The sequence below is a fragment of the Oncorhynchus nerka genome, linkage group LG5, assembly GCF_034236695.1.
Source record: "Oncorhynchus nerka isolate Pitt River linkage group LG5, Oner_Uvic_2.0, whole genome shotgun sequence".
Classification (NCBI taxonomy): domain Eukaryota; kingdom Metazoa; phylum Chordata; class Actinopteri; order Salmoniformes; family Salmonidae; genus Oncorhynchus; species Oncorhynchus nerka.
The window spans coordinates 54,948,266-54,971,263 of NC_088400.1; the positions used below are offsets into that span (position 1 = coordinate 54,948,266).

At 43.0% G+C, this 22,998-nt stretch overlaps 1 protein-coding gene across 1 annotated transcript in view; it reads left to right on the forward strand.

The window, feature by feature from the left end:
* The window catches only part of LOC115129643 (low-density lipoprotein receptor-related protein 1B-like), a 128,566-nt gene that overhangs the window by 57,642 nt on the left and 47,926 nt on the right, over positions 1-22,998 (forward strand). Inside the window, exons 51-63 of the mRNA XM_065018194.1 lie at positions 230-352; positions 446-586; positions 4,384-4,571; positions 5,345-5,528; positions 6,212-6,297; positions 6,532-6,660; positions 10,403-10,584; positions 11,070-11,269; positions 20,143-20,331; positions 20,497-20,645; positions 21,329-21,422; positions 21,948-22,064; positions 22,281-22,400. Of these exons, the coding sequence (XP_064874266.1) occupies positions 230-352; positions 446-586; positions 4,384-4,571; positions 5,345-5,528; positions 6,212-6,297; positions 6,532-6,660; positions 10,403-10,584; positions 11,070-11,269; positions 20,143-20,331; positions 20,497-20,645; positions 21,329-21,422; positions 21,948-22,064; positions 22,281-22,400 (1,902 nt within the window). The remainder of the gene's footprint in view (positions 1-229; positions 353-445; positions 587-4,383; positions 4,572-5,344; positions 5,529-6,211; positions 6,298-6,531; positions 6,661-10,402; positions 10,585-11,069; positions 11,270-20,142; positions 20,332-20,496; positions 20,646-21,328; positions 21,423-21,947; positions 22,065-22,280; positions 22,401-22,998) is intronic.

Genomic DNA, 22,998 nt, shown 5'->3' on the forward strand with positions numbered 1-22,998 from the left:
CATGGCGGTGTGCTCGATTTTTATACACATGTCAGCAACGGGTGTGGATGAAACAGCCAAATCCACAAATTTGAAGGGAAGTCCACCTACTTTTGTATATATAGTGTACCTTGTTAATAATGTCCACATTCCTATAGAAGTTCAGATCATTTTTGAGAGAGGTGTATGATATGACAAAATCTCAGGTATTTCTTTAACAAATTGTCCCTCCACATATTTCTTATCACAGCCCCCAACAACACGTGCATGGAGGGAATGTTCCAGTGTCGTAATCAGATCTGCATCCCACAGCGGTTCGCTTGTGACCGTGACGATGACTGTGGAGACGGCTCCGATGAGACCCTGGAATGTGGTAAGAATCTCTCTCTCTCTGTCTGTCTGACTTTTATTTCCTCTTGTTGTGTTCTGACTGCACATCCCACCTCTTGCCTCCTGTGTCCTACAGAGTACAGGTCCTGCAGTCTGGGGGAGTTCCGCTGCACAGATGGCCGCTGTTTACCCAGAGTTCAGTGGGAGTGTGACGGCCATCCCGACTGTCTCGACCAATCAGACGAGCTGCCACACAACACCAAGTGTTCCGCTGCAGGCAAGCCTTTCATCTGATACAACACAAGTGTGTGTGTGAGAGAGAACAGACGAGGTACAGACTGCCCCAGTCTCACCATGTTCCGGCTGGTTTTAGCCTATTACAAACACATTTTGTGCTCATAGACCTGCTGGGAACAGACCTTTCAGGATCCAGGTGCTCAAAATGAACCCACCGACTCCCGGTTAACTGATTGTGATTTATCATCTTTACAATATAATATTCATAATCTTCTGAATCATGATATATGGGCTGGCTGGCTAGTAGCTTGTGTGGATATTTTTAGTATATGGTTGTTAGATCAGGCAGATCACCTGTGATACAAGTCATTATTCGACGTCCATCCATGTCTGAGGACTTCGGGAGATGTCGTGGAAACCGGCCACTAGGGGCAACAGTGAGCACTGTTACCTTCAAGTAAGCATAGTGGACGTGGATGGCAGATGGGCGTAAGCATCCGCCTCTGGTTCCAAAGAGCCCAAAGGATGCATGTTCAAATCAACCGATATGTTGTTTTTTATATTCTTATTGATTGATGCCTAAACTTAACCTTGGAACGATACGGAGACGTAATCAAACTCTTCGAAATTTGTTGTTTGGAACAACTTAGAAATTTGACGTTTGAGAAACATGGATGAACGTCTTGACTACCTCTGTTGCTGCTGCCATGACACTCGTGTGCAACTCCCGACTGAAGAAGGGATGGAGTTGGGTCGGAGGGGCGTAGATGCAGCCGCTCCTCTCTGTCTTTCTGCCTCTCTCTGCTGCACGTAGGTTAACCTCTAGTGACGAGCAATCCCGTATCCGGGAGCGTAATCATAGCCTCAAGTGCATTACCATAACACAACGTTTCCTATTCATGAAAATCGCAAATTCAATTAAATAAATATATTGAAACACAAGCTTAGCCTTTTGTTAACAACACTGTCATCTCAGATTTTCAAAATATGCTTTTCAACCAAAGCTCCACAAGCATTTGTGTAAGAGTATTGATAGCCTAGCATAGCATTAAGCCTAGCATTCAGCAGGCAACATTTTCACAAAAACAAGAAAAGCATTCAAATAAAATCATTTACCTTTGAAGAACTTCGGATGATTTCAATGACGAGACTCTCAGTTAGATAGCAAATGTTCATTTTCCAAAAATATTATTTGTGTTGGCGAAATAGGTCCGTTTTGTTCATCACGTTTGGCTAAGAAAAAGACCGGAAAATGCAGTCACTACAACGCCAAACTTTTTTCCAAATTAGCTCCATAATATCGACAGAAACATGGCAAACGTTGTTTAGAATCAATCCTCAAGGTGTTTTTCACATATCTATTCGATAATCTCTCAGTGGTGGCATTGGCTTCTCATCAGAAGCGAACAGAAAAATACTGCAGCTGGAGATTATGCAATAATTGCAACGGAGGACACCAAGCGACCACCTGGTAGATGTTGTCTCTTATGGTCAATCTTCCAATGATATGCCTACAAATACGTCACAATGCTGTCGACACCTTGGGGAAGCGACAGAAAGCCTAAGCTCATTCGTGGCCCATTCACAGCCATATAAGGAGTCATTGGCATGAGGCGGTTTCAAAAAATGCGGCACTTCCTGATTGGATTTTTATCTGGGTTTCGCCTGTAACATCAGTTCTGTGGCACTCACGGACAATATCTTTGCAGTTTTGGAAACGTCAGAGTGTTTTCTTTCCAATTCTATTATATGCATAGGCGAGCATCTTTTCTTGACAAAATATCTTGTTTAAAACGGGAACGTTTTTCCTCCAAAAATTAAAATAGCGCCCCCTATATCCAAGACGTTAACAGCCAACCAGGCAGAATATTGATGATGATGTAAACCAAGTGTTATCAAGTGTTAATCGAATGTTATGCTGCTGTAGCAGTACTGTTGATATTTAAATTAGGTACTGTAGCTTGCGCCTTGTGGTGGAATTATTGTAATCAAAAGGAGAGACTTTTAGATTTCTTCCAAACAATCAAACGTTATTGTTTAATTACTGCAGTAATGGAGCTGGTCGGTAATCAACCCTGGGGGTGATCACTGAGAACTTAACAAGCTGGTTTGAGCCACGGCATTTTATAGAAAAGTCCATTCTCCTTCAGTCTCGATGACAAACAACAGATGTATGGAATGGGTCACAAGGTTAATATTTGTATGAAAGATACGTATAATTCAAAGCAGACAGTATCTGCTGTAAAATCTGTCCTCATTGTGTAGAGACCAGGGTCTGGCCCCCCAACTCGATACTGGAACCATCTCCCGCTGGTACCCCAGTACAGAAACATTAACCCATGCTCTGGAATGCGGTATCACCCAAAGACATCATAAATCTTCCAGATGCCCATCCTCAGTAGAACATACACAGATGAGCGTTCTAACAACCCCTTATTTTGTTGCAATAAACAACCATTTGATGCATTATAACATCATCTTGTCATTTCCCCACCATAGCCTCTCAATTGGACACCACAAAATTAGGGAGAGAAAGGGGTAAAAGTATACAAAATTATAATAATAATAATTGGTAGCTTGCTACATACACTCGACCTGTGACTGCGTCTCAAGCCATTGTTGTGTCTTTGGCATCATTAGACTGTTATTTTATAAAATCAATTCTCTGTAATTATTATTAAGTGATTAAACTAATCATGTAAATGGTATGAACTAGGAAGTCGGGGAAACAAGGAAAATCTTCAGATTACAAAGTTATAATTTTCCTCATAACTATTCTGATATTTTAATATCTGATCAATTAGTCTTCTAATTCATTAATTATTCTTTACCTCATGTTAGTCTCATTCCAAACGTTTTAAATTGTAAGTTAACTGCACCAAACCCAGCATTTACTCTGAATCATCCATACATCAATTGTCTTAATCATTTATTTACCAACTAACTAAATAATCACAGAAATGCATAAACAAACAACACAGTAGATATGGTTACAAGGAAATGATAAGGGAGGTTCCCTAGTGGGCTAAGCCGATATGACGGCTTGGTGGACAAAGGGAAGTGGGTGTGGACTGAGAATGGCAGGAAAGACAAAAAAAGTCACTACACAGTTGATAATTATATGAATTGAAATGCTAATCCTTTGCACATGAACGCTCACTCATTTTGGGAATAATTGCAATCAATATGTATTTACCCAGTGTGTCGTCGTGATCTCTGATGGAATTGTCAGTCCATCTGTTGGAAAGTTCATCCGAGCGTCTCTCTGCTTCCCTAAAGTCTTACGTGGTTAGAATGGGTCCTTCAGAGTAACATTCAGATATTCAGAGTACCGTTCAGAATTCCACGATCTATACCCAGAAAGGGCCACATCATGACACGATACATGTTTGGATACTGGGTACGAACTCCATACAGGGCCAACAAACAGGCGCAACCAGCCAACTTGGGGTGGCGAACTTGATGACATCACAACGAATTTCAAGCAGTGGGTTCAGAACAACAATGTCAAAAACTGTGTACAAAAATATATACAAATACCACCACCCAAAAGGGCAGTTGTTGAGAGGGAGGGCAATGGGGCAGGTGCTCTGACACAGAGACCCCTATGTGTACACGTTCCTGGTTGATAGAAATATGATTATTTGACTGTTTCATTATGTTGGCCGGTTCCCCAGACCCAGATTAAGCCTAGAACTGGACAACAACAAAATATATATATACTGTATATATTTTTTATCTAGGACTAGGCTTAATCTGGTTCTGGGAATACAGAAGTCTTGCATTCCTGGCTTTCACAGAAAGTTCAAATCTAACACTTGCCACTTTGTTCTGTAGAAAGCTTGTGCAACGGCTCTTTCTTCATGTGTGTCAACGGCCGCTGTGTCTCGCTGGCCAGCCTGTGTAACAGGAGGGACGACTGTGGGGACGCATCAGACGAGAGAAACTGTCATGTCAACGAGTGTCTGAACCGCCGAGTCAGTGGATGCACACAGGACTGTCAAGACCTGCCTGTAGGGTACAAGGTAGGAAGGTACCCCTGCTTGCTTTCTCAGAAGTGCACACACACACACACACACACACACACACACACACACACACACACACATACACACACAATCACAAGTCATGAACTGTACAAGGTTATTTTTCACAGTATCACACACACACACACACACACACACACACACACGGTATAGCCCTAAGTATGGTAAGCCCACTAAGCTCTTACAACATAAAACTAAGGCTCAGCTGCTAACTGTTTATTGATGTTTTGCAAATGTCTCTATAATGATAGGATTTCTGTGTGATAGCACCAGGGTTATTACATTACATCTATTATCATGTTTAACAATAAAACAAACAGAACCTAAATCAACATACTATGTGGACATGATATTTCTCAGAATGGAAACGGTTCTGTTTTCCAGAACATTTTGCTCCTGGCTAACAATATGTGTTTGCTTGTGCTATTCATACTCAATAACCATGACCCTGGTACATACAGTAGAGTATGTATGTTGGGATCTGCCTGGTTGCTGTAAGCTATAGGTTGTCAGAGAAAAATGTATTTAAATCCATACTCTGTAAGGTGTTCATACCGTCAAAGAGTGGTTCGCCAACAAAACAAACCATGGATTTTGCGCTCAGAACCTATTAAATCCCTTTGTGTCATAGTATCCCTGTATAGTCCATAGTCACTCCAACCCAATGGCGACAGTACCCCATCACTTTTGCCCACACATGGATTCTGTCTGAAAAATAATGGCTCTCAATTTCTCCCTCACGTCCGATCCAGTGCAAGTGTTGGCCCGGATTCCGCTTGAAGAACGATGGCCAAACGTGTGTTGACATTGACGAATGTTCATCCGACTTCCCCTGTAGCCAGCTCTGCGTCAACACATACGGATCGTACAAGTGTCTGTGTGCAGACGGTTACGAGGCGCCAACTAAGAACTCGCAGATCTGCAGGTCTCTCTCAGGTATACCTCTTTCTCTACCTCCATCATTTTCTCTTCTGTTATTTTTCTTGTTTTCTCTCTCTCTCTTCTTACCCACCTGTCCTTGTATCTGTGCCTCTGATGCTTGAGGTACCCCTTTCTCCATCTTATCTTCTTCTGTCCTTTCCTTCTCTCTCTCTTCCTTCTTACCCATCTGCCCATGTGTCTGCAACTCTCTCAGCCACCTTACTCTTGATTTTTTTTATTAGATTTTTTTAAATCAGGGACTTCTGGAAATCACAGGGGAATTACCTTGAATTGGAACAAGGATTCTGATTGGTTAAAAGAGAACACTAGAATATGTCTCCATGGGAATGTACCTGTAGTGAGCCCAGTCAAATAATAGCCTGTGACAGTGATATACATACTAGGGCTTGGAGCTAGGGAGGCAATCAGTGGTTGTATAAGACTGACACCTCCAGAGCCTCTGACTGTAACGTTACTGCCTCTGCAGTACGATAATGAGACGGTGCATTAAAAGTAATGACTTACGAGTAATGATGAGCCATCTCTGAGAGCATACTGCTACAGTCACCCCTGCATAATCATATGTGACTCTTTAGGACCATCACTATCATCACTTTTTCTGACTATAATGTTAGTCATAGGAGCCATGGTGTATTATAATTGCTGTATTTATTTTTTTGTTCTTGTATTTTCTTCAGCTGAAGAGCCCTTCCTGATTCTGGCCGACCATCATGACATCAGGAAAATAAGCACTGATGGATCCAATTATGCTCCTCTAAAACAGGTAAGACACACAAAGGGAAGTGTTCCTTTGTTCTTGAACCAGCTTGATATTTAAGGATGGAGAAAGGTTTCTTATGCACAGAATCATTTCATTGGTCATCTCACTTGAGTACATTGAGTATATCCTTATATTGCCTGTGTGTCTCTCCCCAACCAATTATGCAAAGCAATTGCTCAATATGTTTTTTTTTTGTAACAACAATACAACATGTTCCATGATGATTTTGTCCCACAGGGCCTCAGTAACATTATAGCAGTGGACTTTGACTACAGGAAGGAGTTGATCTACTGGATTGACTCGAGCTCTCCTGCTCTAACCCAGCGGAGGATAAACAGAATGCGACTGAATGGGAGCGACCTGAAGGTACAGTAGAGCAGCAGCTTACACAGCAGGGTTGAGGTCAATTCCAATTGAAGTTAGTCAATTCAGGAAGTGAACAGAGATTCCGATTCGAAAATTGAAAAAGGGCAGCCATTTTCAATTACTTCTCCAAAAAACGGAAGAGGAAAAGCTGTTTATTTCCAAAGTTGTTTCTCTCCCCCCTCTCTCTCTCTCTCTCTCTCTCTCTCTCTCTCTCTCTCTCTCTCTCTCTATCTCTCTCTCCTTCCCCCTCGCTCTCTCTCTCTCCTTCTCTCTCTCTCCTCTCTCTCTCTCTCTCTCTCTCTCTCTCTCTCTCTCTCTCCTTCCCCCTCTCTCGATCTCTCCTCTCTCTCTCTCTCTCTCCTTCCCCCTCTCTCTCTCTCTCTCCTTCTCTCTCTCTCTCTCCTTCCCCCCCTCTCTCTCTCTCTCTCTCCTTCTCTCTCCCCTCTCTCTCTCTCTCTCTCTCTCCTTCCCTCTCTCTCTCTCTCCTTCTCGCTCTCTCTCCTTCCTTCTCTCTCTCTCCCTCCTTCTCTCTCTCTCCCCCCCTCTCTCTCTCTCTCTCTCTCTCTCTCTCTCTCCTCCCCCTCTCTCTCTCTCTCCTCCCCCCCTCTCTCTCTCTCTCTCTCTCTCTCTCTCTCTTCTCTCTCTCCCCCTCTCTCTCTCTCTCTCTCCTTCTCTCTCTCTCTCTCTCTCCTTCTCGCTCTCTCTCCTTCCTTCTCTCTCTCTCCCTCCTCTCTCTCTCTCTCTCCTTCCCCCCCCTCTCTCTCTCTCTCTCTCTCCTTCCCCCTCTCTCTCTCTCTCTCTCTCTCTCTCTCTCCTTCCTCTCTCTCTCTCTCTCTCTCTCTCCTTCCCCCTCTCTCTCTCTCTCTCCTTCCCCCCTCTCTCTCTCTCTCTCTCTCTCTCTCCTTCCCCCTCTCTCTCTCTCTCCCCCTTCCTCTCTCTCCTCTCTCTCTCCCCCCTCTCTCTCTCCCCCCTCTCTCTCTCTCCCCCCTCTCTCTCTCTCTCTCCTTCCCTCTCTCTCTCTCTCTCTCTCTCTCTCCTCCTCCCTCCCCCCTCTCTCTCTCTCTCTCTCTCTCTCTCTCTCTCTCTCTCTCTCTCTCTCTCTCTTTTTTCTTTCTTTTTTTTTCCTCCTCCCCACCGGGCAAGATTATACTGCTGGAGATGAGATGTTGAGGTGGTTTTATAGGTGCTTTATAAATCTATAATTTAACACCATGACTGTGTACCGGTTTAAATGTGAATGAAGGTGACAGTCTTCCCTGGCTGAAGGTTGAGCCGAGTCACATAAAACAATGGCATTTATTCTATATGAGGGTTTATGGCCATGTAGTGCCTAATGCATTCCATTATGTCATAAAATGTGCAATATAGAATGTGAGTGTGTGGATAATTCCTTAGACATCTTTGTTTTCATTATACCTTGGAAATACCTCATTATTTTGGACCTAAGCCACCTGCTAATAATGCACAGCATTATGTAGTTGATGGCTTACGTGAGTATTAGTTTATGGTGTTTGGCACAGAACAATGGCTGTTGGTTTAGGTGCAGCTGTATTTTATGAAATGTTTTGTTTTTGTCGTACAGTTCAAATAGAGTGTAACTGAACCCTGTTATGATCATGTTATGCACCATAGATACAGTACAATACTGAATGTGCTTCCTTATTTCTTTGGGGGGGTTTGATTTCCACTCCTAAAATCAGTGACATTGGCACACAGAGGAAGATGACATAGTATGTCAAGGATACAGTATCAGTGTGGTTGTATATGCTTGTATTTGCTTCCTTGAACATGGCTGGTCTCCTATCATGGTTCCCCATTTAGCTTTGCAAAGGCCAGAGCCAGAGTCTGGGTGAGTTTAGAGTGCCAACAGAACCTGAGTACCTTAGGGGGCTCCCCTTGGCTCGTTATCATTAATACAGGGATAATGACTCATTATAGCTTTACTGTACCCAGGATCCCTCCCGTCTGATTCGTACTTTAGCTCACTGCTGCCAAAACTCTTCAGAGTAGAGACCATTTCTGTAGTTATTAGACCAATGTAATCACTATAAAGGGCGATATTAGAACTGTTGCCGTGCAGACCCATAGAAGGCTGTTCTGAATCGTAAGGGCTTTTCACAATGTATCTTCTTAATTTGGGGTTAAAATCACACCAGGGCTCGCTTACCCTCCATTCACACGATCAATTGTTAACACTGGGGTAACTGAACCCAACTGTCTGATTTTCTGATTCATCTTGAGGGCTTTAAAGGCCCAGTGCAGTCGCAAACATGATTTCCCTGTGTCGGTAGCCATGAGGTTCTTTGAAAGGCTGGTCATGGCTCACATCAACAGCATCCTCCGGGATACCCTAGACCCACTCCAATTTGCATACTGCCCCAACAGATCCACAGATGACGCAATCTCAATCGCACTCCACACTGCCCTTTCCCACCTGGACAAAAGGAACGCCTATGTGAGAGTGCTGTTTATTGACTACAGCTCAGTGTTCAACACCATTGTGCCCACAATGCAAAAACACATCTGTTACGCTGATACTCAACACTGGGACACCTCAGGGGTGTGTCCTTAGTCTCCTCCTGTACTCCCTGTTCACCCACGACTGCGTGGCCAAACGCGAATCCAACATCATCATTAAGTTTGCTGACAACACAACAGTAGTAGGCCTGATCACCGACAACGATGAGACAGCCTATAGGGAGGAGGTCAGAGACAACAAACTCTCCCTCAATGTGAGCAAGACAAAGGAGCTGATCGTGGATTTCAGGAAAAGGCGGGCCGAACAGGCCCCCATTAACAGCGACGGGGCTGTAGTGGAGCGGGTCAAGAGTTTAAAGTTCCTTGGTGTCCACATCACCAACGAACTATAATAGTCCAAATGCACCATGACAGTTGTGAAGAGACTGAGGAGACTCAGGAGACTGAAAAGATTTGGTATGGGTACCCAGATCCTCAAAAAGTTATACAGCTGCACCAACAAGAGCATCCTGACCGGTTGCATCACTGCCTGGTAGGGTAACTGCTCGGCATCTGACTGTAAGGCGCTACAGAGGGTAGTGTGTACGGCCCACTACATCACTGGGGCCAAGCTAACTGCCATCCAGTACCTATATACTAGGCAGTGTCAGAGGAAAGCCCAAAAAATTACCGGTACCCCCTGTATATGGCCTCGTTATTGTTATTTTATTGTTCCTTTTCATAATTTTTTACTTTAGTTTATTTGGTAAATATTTTCTTAAGACTTTCTTGAACTGCACTTTTTGTTAAGGGCTTGTAAAAGTAATCATTTCACGACAAGGTCTACACATGTTGTATTCGGCGCATGTGACAAAGTTTGATTTGATTTGTATATATATACATCCGCACTGTGAAATTGTGAAAATGATGATGTCCTTTTAGTGTAAGAGCTGTTTAGAAAGACTGCCAGACATTTCAGCCAGTTTTGGTGGGAGGAAGATCTGGCCTGCCCGGTGACTTCACCAGGCAGTAAATTGGTTAATAGACCAATGAATATATTTCCTAAGGTTCTGCCAATAACAGCTCAGTTTTCCCCTCCACCACTTCGAACAGCTCCCAGACAGTCCTGGCAAAATTCTTGCTTGAGAAATCGCTCTTTGTTAAGTTTTCTTTTTGCCAAATTTAATTGAAAACAATCACAGTAAGGTACATAATTGTTACCCGGGAAATGATTTGACATTGAGATAAAAATGCCCCTACCTGTTTCCTCTCCTCTGACCCACAGGTCATCCACAGGATGTCTGCCCCCAGTGCTCTAGCCGTGGACTGGATAGGAAAGAACCTATACTGGTGTGACATAGTGAAGAAGAGTCTGGAGGTGTCCAAGGCTAACGGCCTCTATCCTGTGGTATTGGTCAGCACTGGTCTGGACAACCCAACTGACCTGGCTTTGGATGCTGACACCGGGCATGTACAACACTCCATCTTCTCTGTCTGTCTCTACATCATGCTAGATTCTATATCTGTCACAGTATAATCTGGAGAGGGTCATCCAGAACGGGATTTAGCTATGTCTGTTGAGAGAGACAGTACCACAGACTCTCAAAATAAATACCGGCTAATCAGTATGTTACTGTGTAAGTGTAACTATGCTATTTTGTTTCTGAGGCAGCAAACTTTCTGCTCAGGCTTTGAAGTCTAGTACTCATTTTGATGTTGAATTTGATATCTCACATAAGCTACTCCATAATGGAAAGTAAACACAGTTACATTTACATGATTTTTGTCATTTAGGAGACACTCTTATGCAGAGCGACTTACAGTTAGTGCATTAACCTTAAGATAGCAAAGTGAGACAACTACAATTCACAGTTCACATAGCCCATTTGACCAAGGGAGTGGAGAAGTGTAGCTTAAGGTATCTAGCTGAAAACTGTGTCATTCCTCTGTAGTTATGTGTTCTGGATCGACAGTGGAGAGTATCCCCATATCGGGAGGATAGGTTTGGACGGCAGCAGCCGGACGGTGATCAGCGATTCAGACATATTCAGCCCTGCAGCTCTCACCATCGACTACACAGCAAAAAGACTTTACTGGGCTGACTCACATCATATTCTCTTCTCAAACATGGACGGTTCAGAAAGACGCAAAGGTAAGTGACAGTGAATTGAGGATGGCCCTTGGTCTGTCTGTCTGTCTGTCTGTCTGTCTGTCTGTCTGTGTATTTATTGTATTTATTTATTTATTTAACTTTAATTTAACTAGACAAGTCAGTTAAGAACAAGTTCTTATTTACAATGACGGCCTACCAAAATGCAAAAGGCCTCCTGCGGGGACGGGGGCTGGGATTAAAAATTTAAAAAACAAAATATAAATATAGGACAAACACACATCATGACAAGAGAGACAACACAACACTACATAAAGAGAGACCTAAGACAACAACATAGCAATGCAGCAACACATGACAACACATAATGGTACCAACAAAACATGACAACAAATGGTAGCAACACAACATGGTAGCAGCACAAAACATGGTACAAGCATTATTGGGCACAGACAACAGCACAAAGGGCAAGAAGGTAGAGACAACAATACATCACACAAAGCAGCCACAACTGTCAGTAAGAGTGTCCATGATTGAGTCTTTAAATGAAGAGATTGAGATAAAACTGTCCAGTTTGAGTGTTTGTTGCAGCTCGTTCCAGTCGCTAGCTGCAGTGAACTGAAAAGACGAGCGACCCTGGGATGTGTGTGCTTTTGGGACCTTTAACAGAATGTGACTGGCAGAACAGGTGTTGAATGTGGAGGATGAGGGCTGCAGTAGATATCTCATATAGGGGGGGAGTGAGGCCTAAGAGGGTTTTACAAATTAGCATCAACCAGTGGGTCTTGTGACAGGTATACAGAGATGACCAGTTTACAGAGGAGTATAGAGTGCTGTGATGTGTCCTATAAGGAGCATTGGTGGCAAATCTGATGGCCAAATGGTAAAGAACATCTAGCCACTCGAGAGCACCCTTACCTGCCGATCTATAAATGATGTCTCCGTAATCTAGCATGGGAAGGATCATCTGAATCGGGTTAGTTTGGCAGCTGGGGTGGAAGAGGAGCGATTACGATAGAGGAAACCAAGAATAGATTTAACTTTAGCCTGCAGCTTTGATATGTGCTGAGAGAAGGACAGTGTACCATCTAGACATACTCCCAAGTACATGTATGAAGTGACTACATCAAGCTCTAAATCCTCAGAGGTAGTAATCACACCTGTGGGGAGAGGCCTTTGTTTTGGAGGTGTTCAGAACAGGGTTAAGGGTAGAGAAAGCTTGTTGGACACTAAGAAAGCTTTGTTGTCGAGCATTTAAAACAGAATCTGGGGATGGGCTATAAGACTGTATCATCTGCGTATAAATGGATGAGAGAGCTTCCTACTGCCTGAGCTATGTTGTTGACGTAAATTGAGAAGAGCGTGGGGCCTAGGATTGAGCCTTGGTGACAGGCAGTGGCTGAGACAATAGATTTTCTGATTTTATAAACTGCACTCTTTGAGAGAGGTATTTAGCAAACCAGGCCAAAGACCCCTCAGAGACACCAATACTCCTTAGCCAGCCCACAAGAATGGAATGGTCTTCCGTATCTGCTCGGCTACGCATGCCTCTTCCTAATGTCAATATGTCTTGTCCATTGCTGTTTTGGTTAGTGATTATTGTCTTATTTCATTGTATAGCCTCCAGCCATGCTCAATATGCCTCAGCTAACCCTCTTGTCCCACCTCCCACACATGCGGTGACCTCACCTGGTTTAATTGATGTCTCTAGAGACAATACCTGTCTCATCGTCACTCGATGCCTAGGTTTAGCTCCACTGTACTCACATCCTACCATAGCTTTGTCTGTACATTATGCATTGAATCTATTCTACCGAGCCCAGAAACCTGCTCCTTTTACTCTTGTTCCAAACGCACTAGACGGCCAGTCCTTATAGCCTTTAGCCGTACCCTTATCCTATTCCTCCTCTGCTCCTCTGGTGATGTAGAGGTGAATCCAGGCCCTGCAGTGCCTAGCTCTACTCCCATTCCCAAGGCGCTCTCATTTGTTGACTTCTGTAACCGTAAAAGCCTTGGTTTCATGCATGTTAACATTAGAAGCCTCCTCCCTAAGTTTGTTTTATTCACTGCTTTAGCACACTCTGCCAACCCGGATGTCCTAGTCGTGTCTGAATCCTGGATTAGGAAGGCCACCAAAAACCCTTAAACTTCCATCCCTAACCATAACATTTTCCGACAAGATAGAACTGCCAAAAGGGGGCGTAGTTGCAATCTACTGCAGAGTTCTGTCTTAATATCCAGGTCTGTTCCCAAACAATTTGAGCTTCCACTTTTAAAATCCACCTTTCCAGAACCAAGTCTCTCACCATTGCAGCTTGATATAGACCACCTTCTGCCCCCAGCTGTGCTCTGGACACCATATGTGAATTGATTGCCTCCCATCTATCTTCAGAGCTCGTGCTGTTAGGGGACCTAAACTGGGACATGTTTAACACCCAGGCTATCCTACAATCTAAGCTTGATGCCCTCAATCTTACACAAATGATCAATGAACCTACCAGGTACAACCCCAAATCTGTAAACACAGGCACTCTCATAGATATCATCCTAACCAACCTGCCCTCCAAATACACCTCTGCTGTCTTCAACCAGGATCTCAGCAATCACTGCCTCATTGCTTGCATCCGTAATGGGTCTGCGGTCAAACGTCCACCCCTCATCACTGTCAAACGCTCCCTAAAACACTTCTGCGAGCAGGCCTTTCTAATCGAATTGGCCCGGGTATCCTGGAAGAATATTGACCTCATTCCATCAGAAGAGGATGCCTGGTTATTCTTTAAAAGTGCTTTCCTCAAAATCTTAAATAAGCATGCCCCGTTTAAAAAATGTAGAACCAGAAACAGATATAGCCCATGGTTCACTCCAGACCTGACTGCCCTTGACCAGCACAAAAACATCCTATGGCGTACTGCATTAGAATCGAATATACCCCGCGATATGCAACTTTTCAGGGAAGTTAGGAACCAATAAAGACAGGCAGTTAGGAAAGCAAAGGATAGCTTTTTCAAACAGAAATTTGCATCCTGCAGCACAAACTCCAAAAGGTTCAGGACGTTGTAAAGTCCATGGAGAATAAGAGCACCTCCTCCCAGCTGCCCACTGCACTGAGGCTAGGAAACACTGTCACCACAGATAAATCCACGATAATTGAGAATTTCAATAAGCATTTTTCCATTTCTGGTCATGCTTCCACCTGGCCACCCCTACACTGGTCAACAGCCCTGCACCCCCCATAGCAACTTGCCCAAGCCTCCCCATTTCTCCTTCACCCAAATCCAGATAGCTGATGTTCTGAAAGAGCTGCAAAATCTGGACCCCTACAAATCAGCAGGACTAGACAATCTGGACCCTCTCTTTCTAAATATATCAGCCGACATTGTTGCAACCTCTATTACTAGCCTGTTCAAACTCTCTTTCGTATCATCTGAGATCCCCAAAGATTGGAAAGCTGCCACGGTCATCCCCCTCTACGAAGGGGGAGACACTCTAGACCCAAACTGCTACAGGCCTATATCTATCCTACACTGTCTTTCTAAGGTCTTCGAAGTCCAAGTTAACCTCTCTAGGGTATGTGGGACGCTAGCGCCCCACCTAGCCAACATCCAGTGAGATTGCAGAGCGCCAAATTAAAATACAGAAATACTACTTTTAAAAAATCAGAAAATATATAACTATTTCACATAGGTTTAAAGATTAACTTCTTGTGAATCCAACCATGGTGTCAGATTTCAAAAGTGCTTTACATTGAAAGCATGCCTTACAATTATTTGAGAACATAGCCCAGCAGACAAATCATTACAAACAGTAACCAACCAAGTAGAAGAGTTACACAAGTCAAAAATAGAGATAAAATGAATCACTTACCTTTGATGATCTTCATATGGTTGCACTCAGAATACATTCATTTATTCAATAAATTTTCCTTTTGTTCGATAAAGTCTCTCTTTATATCTGAAAACCTCCTTTGTGTTCGCGCGTTTTCTTGAGTAATCCACAGGCTCAAACGCAGTCACAACAGGCAGACAAAAAAATTCAAATTGTATCCGTAAAGTTCATAGAAACATGTCAAACAATGTTTATATTAAATCCTCAGGTTGTTTTTAGCCTAAATAATTGATAATATTTCAGCCTGACAATAACGTCGTCAATATAAAAGGTAAACAAGAAAGACACTCTCTCGGTCGTACGCATGAAAAAGCTGTGACACTGCAGGGTCCACTCATTCAGACTGCTCTTACTCCCTCATTTTTCAGTATACAAGCCTGAAACAATTTCTCAAGACGGTTGACATCTAGTAGAAGGCATAGGAACTGCAATTTGAGTCCTAAGTCAATGGATACGGTAATGGCAATGAATAGAAAACTACAACAACAACAAAAAATCCTACTTCCTGAATGGATTTTTTCTCAGGTTTTCACCTGCCAAATCAGTTCTGTTATTCTCACAGACACTATGTTAACAGTTTTGGAAACTTTAGATTGTTTTCTATCCAAATATACCAATTATATGCATATCATATCTTCTAGGACTGAGTTGAAGGCAGTTTAATTTGGGCACACTTTTCATCCAAAATTCCAAATGCTGCCCCCTACCCTAGAGAAGTTAACCTCTTAAGTCGACCCTCTACTTTTTTGAACATTCTGTTAAAAATCGCGCAACATTTCAGCGCCCTGCTACTCATGCCAGGAATATAGTATATGCATTTGCTTAGTCTGTGTGGATAGAAAACACTCAGACGTTTAAAAAACTGGTTAAATCACTGCTGTGGCTTTACCAGAACGGCATTTACATCGAAAAGCACAGGAAAAACTGATCACTGAAAATGGGAAAATATATCCATGCGCTACTTGAACCCATTGATAAACGTGAACCACAATTAATTGACTGAGGTTGCAGTACCTACAGCTTCCACACGGTGTCTAGAGTCTTGTCATTTCCCTTCGAGTTTTTTCTTGGTCAAACACATACAGGACACCGTATCTCCTCCGGTCTAGGACCGGATATTTTCGTTGAGTTTCTAGCCGGACATTTTTCCAGACGGACAGCTAATGATCTTTACATCGCCTCCTGATGAATTTTATCGCTTATTAACGTTTACTAATACCTAAAGTTGCATTACAAACGTATTTCGAAGTGTTTTGTGAAAGTTTATCGTCGACTTTTTGAATTTTAAAAAATGACGTTACGTTTTGAAATGATGTTTTTTTCGTTTATCACACAGTCTACATATAACGATATCTAGGCTTTATATGGACCGATTTAATCGAAATAAAGACCCAAATAGTGTTTATGGGACATCTAGGAGTGCCAACAAAGAAGATGGTAAAAGGTAATGAATGTTTTCTATTTTATTGTGCGGTTTGTGTAACGCCGAAATGCTAATTATTTTGTTTACGTCCCCTGTGGGTCTTTTGGGGTGTTGCATGCTATCAGATAATAGCTTCTCATGCTTTCGCCGAAAAGCATTTTAAAAATCTGACTTGTTGCCTGGATTCACAACGAGTGTAGCTTTAATTCGATACCCTGCATGTGTATTTTAATGAACTTTTGAGTTTTAACAAATACTATTAGCATTTAGCGTAGCGCATTTGCATTTCCAGAGCTCTAGTTGGGACGCAAGCGTCCCGAGTAGAAGCAACAGGTTAACAAACAGATCACCGACCATTTCGAATCCTACTGTACCTTCTCCGCTATGCAATCTGGTTTCAGAGATGGTCGTGGGTGCACCTCAGCCATGCTCAAGGTCCTAAACAATATCATAACCTCCATCGATAAGAGATAATACTGTGCAGCTTTATTCATAGAGCGGACCAAGGCTTTCAACTCTGTCAATCACCACATTCTTATCAGCAGACTCGACAGCCTTGGTTTCTCAAATTACTGCCTCGCCTGGTTCACCAACTACTTCTCTGATAGAGTTCAGTGTGTCAAATCAGAGGGCCTGTTGTCCGAACCTCTGGCCGTCCCTATGGGGGCGCCACAGGGTTCAATTCTCGGGCCGACTCTTTTCTCTGTATGCATCAATGATGTCGCTGTTGCTGTTGGGGATTCTCTGATCAACCTCTACGCAGACGATACCATTCTGTATACTTCTGGCCCTTCTTTGGACACTGTGTTAACTAACCTCCAGACGAGTTTCAATGCCATACAACTCTCCTTCCGTGGCCTCCAATTGCTCTTAAATGCAAGTAAAACTAAATGCATGCTCTTCAAACGATCGCTACCAGCACCTGCCCGCCCGCCCAGCATCACTACTCTGGATGATTCTGACTAAGAATATGTGGACATCTACAAATACCTAGGTGTCTGGTTAGACTCACATTAAGCATCTCCAATCCAAAAAGAAATCTAGAATCGGCTTCCAATTTCGCAACAAAGCATCCTTTACTCATGCTGCCAAACATACCCTCGTAAAATTGACTATCCTACCGATCCTTGACTTTGGCGATGTAATTTACAAAATAGCATCCAACACTCTACTCAGCAAATTGGATGCAGTCTATCACAATGCCATCTATTTTGTCACCAAAGCCCCATATACTACCCACCACTGCAACCTGTATGCTCTCGTTGGCTGGCCCTCGCTTCATATTCGTTGCCAAACCCACTGGCACCAGGTCATCTACAAGTCTTTGCAAGGTAAAGCCCCACCTTATCTCAGCTCACAGGTCATCATAGCAGCACCCACCCGTAGCACGCGCTCCAGCAGGTATATTTCACTGGTCACCCCCAAAGCCAATTCCTCATCTGGCCGCCTTCCAGTTCTCTGCTGCCAATGACTAGAATGGATTGCAAAAATCACTGAAGCTGGAGACTCATATCTCCTTCACTAACTTTAAGCACCATATGTCAGAGCAGCTCACAGATCACTGCACCTGTACATAGCCCATCTGTACAATAGCCCATCCAACTACCTCATCCCCATACTGTTATTTATTTTATTTTTGCTCCTTTACACCCCAGTATCTCTACTTGCACATTCATCTTCTGCACATCTATCACACCAGTGTTTAATTGCTAAATTGTAATTATTTCGCCACTATGGCCTATTTATTGCCTTACCTCCCTTATTCTTACCTCATTTGCACACACTGTATATCAACTTTTTTCTATTGTGTTATTGACTGTATGTTTTGTTTATTCCATGTGTAACTCTGTGTTGTTTGTGTCGCACTGCTTTGCTTAATCTTGGCCAGGTCGCAGTTGTAAATGAGAACTTGTTCTCAACCAGCCTACCTGGTTAAATAAAAAATGGGAAAAATGAAATTAATAGCAGCACAACATTGCTTAGAATCAAGGGCAATGGTGACTTCATTGAGGACCTTCAAGGTTGCAGTGACACATCCATAACCTGAGCGGTAACCAGATTGCATACCCGAGAGAATACTATAGGCATCAAGAAAGCCAGTCAGTTGATTATTGACAAGTTTTTCCAACACTTTTGATAAACAGGGCAAAATAGAAATAGGCCTATAACAGTTGGGAACAGCTTGATCTCCCCCTTTAAATAAAGGATGAACCGTGGCTGCCTTCTAAGCAATGGGAACCTCCCCAGAAAGGATGATATGGGCAGCAATCTTAAAGAAGATAAGGTCTAAACCATCTGACCCAGATGTTTTTTTGGGGTCAAGTTTCAGGAGCTCCTTTAGCACCTCGGACTCAGTGACTGCCTGCAGGTTGAAACTTTGTTGCGGGGCAGGGGAAAAAGAGGGAGAAGCATCGTTTAGTCGCATTAGAAGGGGTGGGAGATGAGGAAATGTTGGACGACCAAGGAGGCATGGCTGAGTCAAATAAGAATCCGGACTTAATGGAAGTGGTGAGTAAAGAGCTCAGTCATGTGCGTCTTGTCAGTAACAACATCATCAACTTTAAGGGACATGGGCAGCTGTGAGGAGGAGGGTTTATTCTCCAGGTCTTTTCCAGAATTTCTTGGGGTTAGACCCACAGAGAGAGAACTGCTCCTTAAAGTAACTAACTTTGGCCTTCCGGATAGTCTGAGTGCACTTATTTCTCATTTGCCCGAACGAGAGCCAGTCAGCCTGAGTATGTGTGTGCCGAGCCATATGCAGTTCTTGAGGTGGAGTAACTCTTCAAGACCACGGTCGAACCAGTGGCTGAACTTGATTGTAATTCTAATTTTATTTATGGGGGTGTGTTTGTTAATAATACCACTGAAAATATCAAAAAAGAAGATCCAAGCTGATTCTATACCATTTTTACATTGTATCTATCTCTCTCTGTCAACTCTCAAAATGTGATGGCTCAATTGGCTTTGTAAATAATGGTTTGTGCAGATTTAAGATCCGTTTGTCATTGATTGTACTTTTTCAGACTTTAGATAAAAGCCGTGACTTTACTGTGAAAACGTTTGTTCGTGATTGATTCAACTCCATAGAAGCTGAGTGTGAGCCAAGTCATTATTATGCCTGTTCCATACACTTCAAAACAAGGTGTTAATTGAAATGCGTCTCTGTCCATCTCTGGCATTCAACCTGTGAGACATGAGAGAAATGTTTTTCTCACTTTTTTTATTCATTTGGTCTAACGCAATTTCCCCCCCAAGTACTATTTGATTCACAGACAAAACATTATGTTATTAAACGAGGCTCAACCTATTTTTATTGTTAATTTAATTTCAGTTTTTCATCTTCAACAGCCAGTTTGTGATTAGCTGTAACACTTATTATAGTATACTCCTTTCTCTACTAAGCCATGCTGGCAGACAGACAGTCCATTTAGTCACGTCTTTACTCCCATTTACCTGCAATAAAACACCCCAGAGCCTGGCAGCTTGTCACAGCAATTACTCAGGGCGAGCTGTGTGTGCGCCTGCATGTGTGTGCGTTCACGCGTGCATGTGTGTGAGATCTGGCTGTGTTCCAGACTCTGATTAATCAGTGTGTATTCCATTCCAGTGCCTAGTCAAGACATCCGGGAGGTGACAGGGCTGACTCTGTTTGAGGATGTCATCTATTGGACGGATGAGAAGTCCAAGTCACTGAACCGGGCCCACAAGACCTCCGGGGCTCAGGGAACAGAGCTGCTCAGATACTGGAGAGCCATCCACAACATCAAGGTGTACCACCCTCTCCGCCAGCCCGACGGTAATCATCTGTGTGTGTGTGTGTGTGTGTGTGTGTGTGTGAGAGAGGTTTCTTTTGAATTGTAATGAGGAAATGTGCCCTCAGACTAATGATGCTGACAGCAGAGTGGAGGGGAAAGGGCTCTAGCTGTGGATGTTGGTTTTAGCCTCCCTCTCTTCGCCGCAGTGCCCAAACACCAGTGTCAGGTGACCAACGGAGGCTGCAGCCACCTGTGTCTGCTCTCCCCCGGGGGAAGTTACAGGTGTGCCTGCCCCACCCACTTCTACCTGGCTGCAGACAACAAGACCTGCCTGTCCAACTGCACAGCCAGCCAGGTCAGTGGCACTTTTCTCCTACTGCTTACAAAAATATTTGACATAGTCATTTAGCAGACGCTATTATCCAGAGTGACTTACAGTTAGTGAATTCATCTTAAGGTAGCTAGGTGGGACAACTACATTTCACATTCATAGTAAGTAAATGTTTCCTTAGTAATAATTGGAGGAGTGCTTATATTTGACCTGTTACACACTTGCTTATCCCAACTCCCCCTGAGACACCCATAGGGAGTGGGGTCACCATTATCCACCGCCCCTGGATCAATTGGGTTAAGTGCCTTGCTCAAGGGCACAGCGGCAGATTGTTAACCTTGTTGGATTCGGAATTCAAACCAACGACCTTTGGTTTACTGGCCCATTGCTCTAACCTCAAAGGCTACTGTATCTGCCACCCAATAAAGCAGCTACCAGCTAAGTCCATGCTAGTTGGGGGGGGTTGCTGTGGGATAATTCAACATATATTAAAAAGTACCTCTTAAAAATGTATTTTTGGAAGATGGGCAGGGACCAGCAGGGGCTCTGACATTAGTATTTGTAGTTTCAAGTAAAGTACTTTAGTTTTCCCACAATCTTCCTGAATGATTATGGCGATGATGATGATGACAATGATGACGACGCTGATGATGATGACGATGATGGTGATGATATCTGAAGCTTTCTGCTGTTGTTGTGTCCTATAGTTCCGCTGTGGGACAGATGAGTGCATTCCCTTTTGGTGGAAGTGTGACACGGTGGATGACTGTGGGGACGGGTCGGACGAGCCTCCAGACTGCCGTGAGTCACCATCAACACATACACACATACACTTGACAAGGTCCCATTAGGGCTTGTACATTTTCTGTACACACCAATTCACCATTACTCAATCAATTCACAGCCCCCTGGTGGAGCAGGACACTAACTGCACAGTACAGTACAGAAAATGTTACAACGATTTTTTATCCATAAAAGGAAGTGGACAGAGAACAAACCCCTTTTCACATTATTTAAGATATAATTAAAATATTATTTTGAAATGATCAGTAAATGTAAAAACAAAAAGCAATACGCCCCATAAAAGTATTTAACAAATTGAAAATTCATCTTGATATGTAATTATGTACTCTTGTTTGTGTATTTCTGTTTTTTTTAATTATTTGTTGTGTTCATAATAAAAATGAAAAATAAATTGGAAAAAAATGATAAAAAAATATATATATTTAAAAATTAAGAAAATGTTTACAACCCTTTTTCCTGGTCTTGTTTACTAGCTGTTTGTGTGTGTGTGTGTGTGTGTGTGTGTGTGTCCTTTCCTCACAGCTGAGTTTAAATGCCAGCCAGGGAGGTTCCAGTGTGGGACTGGTCTCTGTGCTCTGCCTCCGTTTATCTGTGATGGGGAGAACGACTGTGGGGACAATTCTGATGAAGCCAACTGTGGTAAAGACCTTTTATCATATTATACACATTTCTTCACATGTCTGGTCGTTATTGTAAAAGACAATGCATACTCATTACTTACCTGGTTAAATAAAGGAAATAAATGACACTCTCCATCCTATTCTGAATCCGCCCCAAATGTTTCCCACAACTAACAAATACTACATTGTAGACTACCTTGGCTAAGGCTAACACCTTTGTTCATACTATCTACAGAATCCTACATCTGTCTATCTGGACAATTCAAATGCAGGAAGCGACAGAAGTGCATCCCACTGAACCTGCGCTGTAACGGACAGGACGACTGTGGAGACGAAGAGGACGAGACAGACTGCCGTAAGAATCAAATCATCCATACATGGATCTCTATAGATACGGTCTTAAAGAACAGGCTGACTACGTGATGACAGTTTGCCAGCTCTGTACGTTTTATCGGGAGATTTCAATTTCACTTGGCCATGAATAATGAGCCTGCGCAAGACATAGATAATGAAGTATTGAAAAGGCTTTTGTTGTTAGCACTCTGGTCATTTCTTTAGCGGGAGAGACAACCCTTTTGGTGAATGACAAAAGACAAGAAAGGAACAGTAGAGAGAAACTCAGACCTTGAACGGACAGAATCTGTGACTTCCCCTCTGATTTTTAAGTCTTGGTCAATCATTCACCCTGTTAACAATTCTCTTTGGATTATGGAAAGCCCCCAGCCTTCTATGTTCATACTGCCATACCTGGTTAATTCTGCTCAAAGACACAAGGAAGGTCCATTATTAATAAAAGCCACATGTCCTTGTTATAACACGAAAAGGATGCGCATTTCTTTTCAGTTGACCTAGTTTGACTTCGCTGTGGAGTTTGATTGGAGTTTCATCCCATGCTAGTTATCCCTCTAGCTTGACATTTTAAAGTTCCGAACTTCTGGATGCTTCTTTCGCTT